At 38.9% G+C, this 9375-nt stretch overlaps 1 protein-coding gene across 1 annotated transcript in view; it reads left to right on the top strand.

The window, feature by feature from the left end:
• Positions 1-9121, top strand: part of TFDP2 (transcription factor Dp-2 (E2F dimerization partner 2)) — a 19129-nt gene extending 10008 nt beyond the window's left edge. Inside the window, 4 exon segments of the mRNA XM_010192565.1 lie at positions 1358-1509; positions 4411-4577; positions 7773-7878; positions 8762-9121. Coding sequence (XP_010190867.1) covers positions 1358-1509; positions 4411-4577; positions 7773-7878; positions 8762-8939 — 603 coding nt within the window. The 3' untranslated portion in view covers positions 8940-9121.
• The last annotated feature ends 254 nt before the right edge of the window (positions 9122-9375 follow it).

Below are 9375 nucleotides of genomic sequence, written 5' to 3' on the forward strand. Positions count from 1 at the left end.
CAACTCATGAGTCCCCTCTGTGGACTCCAGGTGCCCCCAGAGTTACCTCCTCTTAGTTCTTGCTGTAAAGTTTCTCTTCAATTCTTAGCTATGGAATTTACAACTGAACTCGTGTAAGTGTACACAGAGTTGTTGTGGGGCAAATTCCTGGACATTCCTGTGTCCTAAGAATGGAAGGCTACAAACCCAGCTCTTTTATGTTCCAGCATGCACCTTTGAGATTACTTGAGTTTTGGCTTTGATTGCAGAAATGTATTTCAAATGTGTCTTTGCTTATAAAGTAACATTTTATAAATACAGCTATGAGTATTGTTAAATGTTTTTGTCTGCAGATTTTCCGTAATTTAAATGCAGTGAGACTTTTTCATGAGGTTACAGGCAATTTGGCTCTATTTTTTCCTCCCTGGTATAACTATATTAATACAGTTTGCACGTAATTAGATATGCACTGAAACTTTTAAATATCTGATGCTTCTCCTTTTTTATCACCAAAACCTGTTTCTCTACTTAGGGCACAATTCTGATTCTGTCTGACCTAATAAATTAGCAGCTTCTCTAAGCCCAACATGAAATTATCCCGATGCCCTTTTAACTATCATCTGAGAATGACATTTGCACCCCTTTACTATACAACTGTCATTGCCTTGATTGTGTTCACTGTCAACTGGTTTACCAGTCCTTTGGAAGTCTGGCTGTCCATCTTCCCCTTGAGTGAAGTAACTTGTGCCTCAGAGCGGGTATGTACGCTGACTTCCAATCTCCCAAATAACATTTCCTAAAAACACACATTTCCATACATACACAGTCAGACACAAGAATTCAGTAGAGACCAAGTGGTGTCATGAACAGCACCAGTTTAAAAACTTTTAAAAGGAAAATGTCAAAAATTTTTGAGGAGAGAATAGAGGGTGATGGATGAGAAAGGGAAGAGAATACAGATCATGGGAAGTGGGGGAATGCTGTGATTTCTGTTATCTTTTCAGTGCAACTAGCTCCTAGTCTCAGGTAATGAAGCAGATAAAATAACAGAGAAGACCTCTGACTCCAAGCCTTTTCAAAAGGAAGGGGGAAACCGTTCTCCGTCAAGCTTTATCGCTCCTGTCTTGTTTCTTCTGAAGGGATTGTGAGGGGAGGCATCACCATTAGGATATGTGTGAACAAACTGTGCTAACTTCTGTTCCTGGTACGTCCAAAGAGGAAGTCAGGCCACAACTTACTTTTTGACAGAAAATTACTGGAGGTGTGGAGAGTTGGTAGATAAGAGCTGTGAAGTTCCACTTCCTGGAAACACTCATCTCTGCTCTTTTATTGCCAGTGATCAATTTTTTTTCCTTTCTTTCTTTCTTCCTTTCTACAGCAAATAGCATTCAAAAACTTGGTACAAAGAAATCAGCAAAATGAACAACAAAATCAAGGCCCTCCAGCTTTGAACTCAACAATACAGCTGCCTTTCTTAATAGTCAACACTAGCAAAAGAACCGTTATAGACTGCAGCATATCGAGCGATAAGTAAGTTCTCCTAGAATCGGTTTTTAGAGTTTTATTTTCTTTGTGGACTGGAATTTTTCTTTGAACAAATGAGAGAAATTTTCCTAGTTTACTAGAAGTAATTATGTATTTAAACTTGCTACTGTCGTGTTAGGGGGGTGTTTTCTTGTTGTTTTTTCTCTTTAATGCGACCACAGTGGTAACAGGAATAAGTTTATGACTGTTGCTTTACAAACACTAGTTAAAACAGGCTGACTTTCATGGTTGTAGAAGGCACTTCAGACTGACATTTCAAAGAGCATTCACTGCAAAGGGGAAATAACTGAACGAAATTATATACTAGGACAGGCCTAGATCTTAATGAAGCCATGTATGTGGTAGTGCTTCTGAATTGTTATTCCTAATATGCCATAAATGTATGTAGTCGGAAACACAAGGTGACCCATATAACACAAAAGTAGCATCCCAGAGGTGGTTACAAGTTTGAAAGTGTCTTTTAATAGCAAACTGGTTGCACCTGGCTCTGTAAAGGAAAAACACGTAGAAAATTATATAGAAATTTAAAATTCTGTCTTTGTAAGCAACCTGGCTATAGTTGGACTCTTAAATTAGTCTGAAAATCTTCCACTTACATACTTCTGGGTGTTTATGCTCTTCATCCTGTGAAAATATGCCTGAAAGTATGAGGTACTGTTGTGTTAACTTAATCGGATCACAACTAGTTTATTAGCTGAAAATAGCTGGCTTTGCTTTAATACTGTAGATTACAGATTTCAAGCTGTGGTATACAAATCCCGTATTGAACTTCAGGTCAATTAACAAACAGCAAAAATAGGCTCCAGTGACCTCAGCACCAACGCGCAAGAAAGCAACACTATTAAAAGTTGAAGTTGTGGACTGAAGTCCAACCCATTCTGTGACAAAACTTTTGGAGTACTTCCATGGCACTGCAGTTCAGCAAGTCAGGAATTTTAGGATCAGTATTGATTTAGCTTAACTCTATACCCTTATTTTATAGGCATACTATATGGTTCTTACTGCACTTTTAAACAGTGCTCTGTATTTAGGTTTGAAATTGTTGTTAAAAAGTTGAAGGATTTCATATTGAAACTTCAGAATTGCTGCTTTGAAGTTGTTGGAGATTAAACTGGCATTTGGGATCTAGAGAAGTGTAACACACTTCTACAGTCTCAAACTGTAAGAACACACGCTACTGAAAACAAGCACACCGAAATTAAGTTGTTGATATTTCAGTTTATATAACCCAGCTTTGGTATTGCTGTCATCTGGACATCATTAAGCTTACAACCCAAATTAAACAAGCTGTTTTCACTGTGGCTATCATTTGTCATTACAGCCTTTAATCCTGTACCATAAAAGCTGAATTCATAATAGCATAAAAGATGTTATTACGTAGCTACACGGCTTGCTGGCAGTAACTTGGTGTGACACTGGTCTCCCATCCCCTGCTGGTGTAACCGTGGTTATGTGACTTTAGGTAGCAGGACTGTAACTGTACCAGTTAAAGGTATAGTGACACATCTTATTTTCCCTTTTAATGTGGTTCCACATAAATACAGCTGCATAAAATAGATTTTCAAGTAAAACCATATGAGTCATAAAAGAAATTATGCCTGCAACTGGCAATTACACCTAGTACAAAGCAGGTAGATTTCTAGATGACAATTTTGTGTATAGGTACAAAAGATAAACTTTTCCAAACTTGATCAGGTATAAGAAAGTGAATATTAAAAAAACTACCAAGAAAATCCACATATGACACAAGCTTGGAGAGCTAATGGAAAACCTACCAGTGAGATAACCAGAGTTATCTTTCAAAGATGGTATTTCATGGATGGGTTCCTTTTCCAGGGATACAGGTTTTGTCAGCCAAAAATGAGGTACTGGGTACTTAGCCTTCTAGTGTAATCCCTCCATCAGTGCTGTCCACATTTTTAGTGGCCTGTGATCATAGCATAAGGCCAGTCTAGATGCTCCTGCTTTTCTTAAAGCTGTGTTAAGATTTTATCACTAGTGACACTTCTATATGCAGTGAAAAACATTTTGAGAGTCCTGCAGCAGAAAAGGTAGGTTGTGAACATACAGGACTCTGAACAGACTGCATCGCTCGCTGCACCCAAAGGCATCCAGAAGAGCACAGTTATACCAAGGTAAATAGGTCTGTTCACAGGAGGAGTGTTGCACATGAGACCAGAAAGTGACATGTAAAAGAAGCAAAACTAAAACAGTTATTTTGGTGACAGGGCTACAGGTGACCTTTAAAAGTACTGGATTTATTTAGTACAAGTATAGGTTCATGTTTAGTAAGGCCTCCCTTTTCCCCTTTGAATCTGTTTAATGAGGTAGAAAATTTTAGACTTTCTTCCTGCAGTGGAGAAGTGACTTTAATTGAAAAAAAGTGCCATTTTGAGCCCTGTAGGCACGTCCGTCACGGAAGCAGAAGAGAAACAGCTTTGCTCTGCTTTTTCTTTTCTTTTATTTTCTTTTCCTTCTCCTCTCTCCCCTCCCCTCCTCTTTTCTTTTTTCTTGCTTCTTTTCTTCTTTCTTTTCTTTCTCTTTTCTTTTCTTTTCTTAAATTTACTCTTCATCCAATTCCCTACAACTCCATTCAAGTCATGCCTTGGTAGTGATAACAGGGCACAGCCCAGAATTGTCTACTTCCACACAAAGCTATACAAGTCTTGACTCGGTACTAGCCAGGAGAGGGAAAGTGATGTTCATTGAGCCAAATAACTCAAAACACATAGCTGAGTTGTCTTTTCTTTTCTTTCTTTCCCTTTACAGATAATGAAGAATCTAGACACCTCAGTACATACAGAAAAAACCATAACAAATAAGAGGCAAAAAAACCCATAGCTGTCCTCTTTTCAAAACCATCTCACTTTGACTTTTTACCTGCAGATTTGAATACCTCTTTAATTTCGATAACACTTTTGAGATTCATGATGACAGTGAGGTCCTGAAGAGAATGGGCATGTCCTTTGGGCTTGAGGCAGGCACATGCTCTGCTGAGGACCTAAGAATCGCAAAATCACTGGTGCCAAAAGCTTTAGAAGGCTACATCACAGGTAAGTTAGATGAGAATTTTCAATACTGTTTCTGATGAAATTAATAACATTAGTTATTATGTAGGTATGTAACATCTGAAGTTACATACCTACTACCTGGGAGCTAGTAAGGCTGGTACATAAATGAGTTGTTTTACAGTTAATTTTTGAAAGTTTATCATAGTTATCAAGTAAACCCAATCCACACTGATTTATAACAACAAACTTCTGAGTGAGCTGCTGAACTGATTTGTGCATCAAAACCACATCAGTGTGTTTTCTTTGGAGGAGGATCTTGTGTTTTAGCCATTCCTCAAGTGCACCAATGTGATAAAAGCAGTGTCTTCTAGTTTGTCTATAGGTTTCATGATTATTTAGTAAAAAAATGTTGGGTTTTTTTTTAGTACATATTTTAAGTACTGCATTGGCATAAGCCTCAGGTCTCTGACTGCCATTCAAATCAGCAGAAACTACAGCATATTAACACCAGAGAGAAAAACAATTTTTATCTATCTATAGATAAGTTTGTAACACATTTTTCTGTTGCTTGCTTGTCAGAATTGATGCAGACTTCTAAAACTGTCATGATCTGACCTTACTTTTTCTTGTTTCCTAAAAGGGAGCAAGAGGAGAAGCTAGAACAGCTTAACCATAACTCACAGTAAAAGTTAACACTGAAGTGTTAAATCAGTAATCCAGAAAAAGTGATGGACATACCACAGACTGCACTATAACCACAATACTTGCCAGCTTCTTACTATGGAAGGAGCAATGTTATTTCTAACACTACACTTGCACAAGCTTAAGATGGCATCCCAGGGTCACAATCCTAATTGTGCATGGCCGCCCATGTCTTCATTTTGACACAGTTACTTTCCTCTGCCCTCTCCGTGAGCAGGTTCAGGGTACTGATCTGCAGGCTTTTATCTGGCAGGGAGTTTCTGACAATTTAGCACGTATGGTTGTCTAGCCAGAGGCTCAAACCAGAACAGTTCAAGCCTAAAGGAGGGCGTGCAATTGCCACTGATTGAGACAAGCATGAACTCTTGTAGAGCCATATCCAAAGGTGCCTTTTAAGCCGTGCATACACTACAGGAAGTTAATGCAAAACCAACTCCTGCCTTTGTTAATTGAGTCGTCACTCCTAGAAAGGAGATTACAAATAAAAAAAGCAGGAAATAAAAAATCTGAGCACTAATAGTTGTGGTAACACCATACCGCTTGTATGTATCCCACTAAGGCAGTGGACAGAGAAAGTGGTGCAGTTTAGGACCTCTAGATTATACCATTTCTTTATTCCTCCCTGCATGAAGAAGTGCTCTGCAATCTGCCCCCATAACAAGCCTTGACAGCAAGGTGGGCTGGGGTTGGAACCAAAGAGATGAAAGGTACCCATTGAATGAATGCACTTATAGAACCTATGGGCTATCAACAATAACCCTATGCAGCACTTTCACGTTTACATTAACTACTAAAGGAGGGTGTTCTTCTAGAGCCTTCTCATGTAAAGTACAAATTTGTACCAAGTAAATCTCCTGCAAGTTATGCCAAGTTCATAGGAAGGACGCCGCTCTTAGATTGGACTGTACCACCTTGGGAAGTGTTTTCCCAAGCTGCTTTCCCTGGTTAGTAAGTGCAGCTATTATTAATTTATCTACTCTACTACAAGTAGTAAGCCCTCTCATTGTAGGCAGACTTCTATTTTGACAGTCCTTTCCAGACAAGAAATGGCTTTTTAAACTCCCCACCTTTCATGAACTGCCTCTTTTCCCTGGCTCCAAAGAGCCCACTGGAAAATACCATTTAAAAATATAAGGCAATGAAAGTGCAAGGCAGGGATATGCATCCATGAACCTTCTTTCTGCCTTAAGTGTAAAATCCATACTTGTCTTTACCTTGCTCTTCAAAAAAGAAAAGCTAACTAGCTATTATCCTCAAAGGTTAATAAAATGCAATGTAACTACTTGTTAGCCTCCTGGAATACTAAGCACGTACACACGCCTTCAAAAGACCAGGAGATTACTCTGATACGTCTCTAATCCACTTTATTAATCTAAATACAATGCAGTCATTCCAAATGGTTCACCTTCCTCCTGCAAATAAAGCAGGAGACTGTCAGAACACATTCCCTGTAAAAACAAAATCTTAATTGCCCCTTAAGGGCAATCTTAATGAAAGCCATCCAGGAATGTCCATATGCAACTATTCTCAACTATTCCGTCCTCCAAGATCACCCTGAAGATGCCACTTACTAACGTTTTCTGTCATGTTCCAAAGACTCTGCTGGCAGCAACATCAACCTTGCTGGCCTTGTTTTGTAACGTGTCATTGAAATACCTCACTGCTCACAAGTCTCCACAGCGTGGAGCAAGGGAGCCTGTGAGCCCCAAAGGCTGGCGAGCCAATTTACCTGGCTGTGACAACAGTCCCTGTGCTAGGCAGAACACCAGTGATCCCAAGGAGCCAAAGCATAGCAAGAACACAGAAGGATAGATGAGGAAGTGTATGTAGCAAACGCATTTAGTTATTCCTCTTATCTGCTACTGTAGAACAGTTCTAGAGAAAATATGAATAGTACAATCCCATTTTACTGCCACCAGTTCAGACCAGAGGTTTTGTTAGGCACATACAATAATAGTAGGGACTCTAGCTCCTGATTTAACAAATCCAGCCAGAACCACATGCAAGCACCATGAAGATTAGTCAGTCCTGATAACTTCATTTTTCTTTTAACTTTGTGTTGAGGTGAAATTTGGTTGGATCAATAGAAACACCTTCTCTAAGAAACACAGTAAAAACAAGCTTCCCCTACTCCCTCCCAAAAAAAACCCAAACCAAAACATAAAACCAACCAACAACAAAAAAACACCAACCCTTAAGTGTAATTGGGTCAATGGGCTTGTTTTGCTGATTCTCTTGGCAGAAATGTGCCTAACTGGAAACAACTGACAGGCCTTGCTTGTTAGGGAATGTGAAAACAAATACTGTGAGGGTTGTAAGTAACCCATTCACGTCCCTCAGAGGGCTTTTAACAGATTTTATATTTTTGCTTAAACAGGACACATCAACAGTATAAAATTAACTTGAGCTGTTGGTACCTTCTCTTCTAAACTAAACTAAGAAATCCTAACTGCAAAGAGAATGCAAAGTTTAAGACAGTACAGGGAAAGAAAAAATTTAAGTAACTATCATAAATACAATTATGTTTTTTTCTAGACATGTCTGCAGAATTTTCATGGATAAACCAAGGGTTACTTTCAAGTTCAGCACAAGCAGTTTCACATTTAGAGGTAGCAGGAGGCACTTCTGATGCTAAATCAAGGTAAATAATGTATTTTTAAATTCAGAGGTAGTGATACAAGCTTGTGGCACTTTCAGTAACCTCACTATTTCATACCATTTACATGCAGGAAATAAGATGTCTTCTATTATGGATTATTTGTGATTGCGGAAAAGTCTCTTATTCTGTCTTCCCTGGTAACTGTATTTAAAAAAGTCAAACCAGCATGCTCTGAATTTTGAACATACTACCTATTTTGTGTCTGATTCGAAAGAACAGAATCCCTTTCAAGCCCTTATTAGAAGGACATTCCTGATTACCCTTAAATTCTCTGCCTGGGCATGGACTACAACCAGGTATTTACATGTGGAAAAAAGCCTGTTGATAATTCTGAAGAATGCAAAAGAATGTTTGGTGTCTAAATGCACTACTGCTTAAGCTTTCATGAAAGAATTATGTCCACACAATCTAATCATCATTTTAAATTAAAAATCAACCAACCAAACGAAAAAACCACCACCACCACCAAAAACACAATCCAAAAACCACCTCAGCAACCATATTTTGCTTGGAGGTTCCCTGTACTTTAAAAAAATGGAAGAAGGGATTATTCTGGAACAGGTTCTTCCTTACGACATTTGATAGCTTAATTTCATATTGCAAATATTTCTGTATATCGACAAAACCGCGATGGAGTCATGCTTTGGCTTCAGCGGTTCTACTAGTTGGTTTTGAAACAAAAAGCCACACAGGAATCTTTTTTAATGCGATTTGCCAATATTTTAGCACTTTTCATAACTATTAGCTGTTGGATTTTTCCTTCTTCATAGCATTTCTGTAACTAAAGGAAAAGCTGAGGCCAAAAAGAAAGCTTAAAACTTCCTGAGAAATCCTCTAAACTTCAACATTTCTGTTGTTTTAATAGTGAGAATCCAGGGTTGTGTGTGGATGCCGAAGTGGCCTTAGCAACCGGGCAGTTCCTTGCCCCTAGCAGTCAACAGTCCAGCAGCGCAGCATCACGCTACTCCGAATCACGGGGAGAAACTCCATGTTCATTCAACGATGAAGATGATGAAGATGAGGATTCTTCCTCCCCAGAATAAGGACAGTAGAAAGCGGAATATACAAAATGCTGCTCAAATATTCTTAAAGGGAGCTCCTGTCTGGATTTTACTGAAGTTTCCTGCCTTGGTTTGCACTGTGTTCAGTGAAGCAGAATGGAAACCTCCAAATTCATCCACAGCTGAACCTGAAAACTTTTTGTAACTGAACACAGAGTAAAATGGTTTTTATCAATGATAACCTTGAAAAGAACCAAGTCCCTGGAGAGCTGGCAAAGTAAACATCAAATTCACATTTTCTGTTTTGGGACAGCCTGTCCCCAGTCTCTGTCTTCCCCCTTATCTTTACCAGATCAGGAAGAAAACAGAGTCAGTCAACAAGCGCCAATCCTTGCATTGTCTTTTGGCTGTGCCACCTTTAGAAAAAGAGGGAGAGAGAGAGAGCACGTGCGAACGTGCTAAAATAGCTATTTAAAAC

This window comes from Mesitornis unicolor, unplaced genomic scaffold (genome assembly GCF_000695765.1).
Source record: "Mesitornis unicolor isolate BGI_N332 unplaced genomic scaffold, ASM69576v1 scaffold31629, whole genome shotgun sequence".
Classification (NCBI taxonomy): domain Eukaryota; kingdom Metazoa; phylum Chordata; class Aves; order Mesitornithiformes; family Mesitornithidae; genus Mesitornis; species Mesitornis unicolor.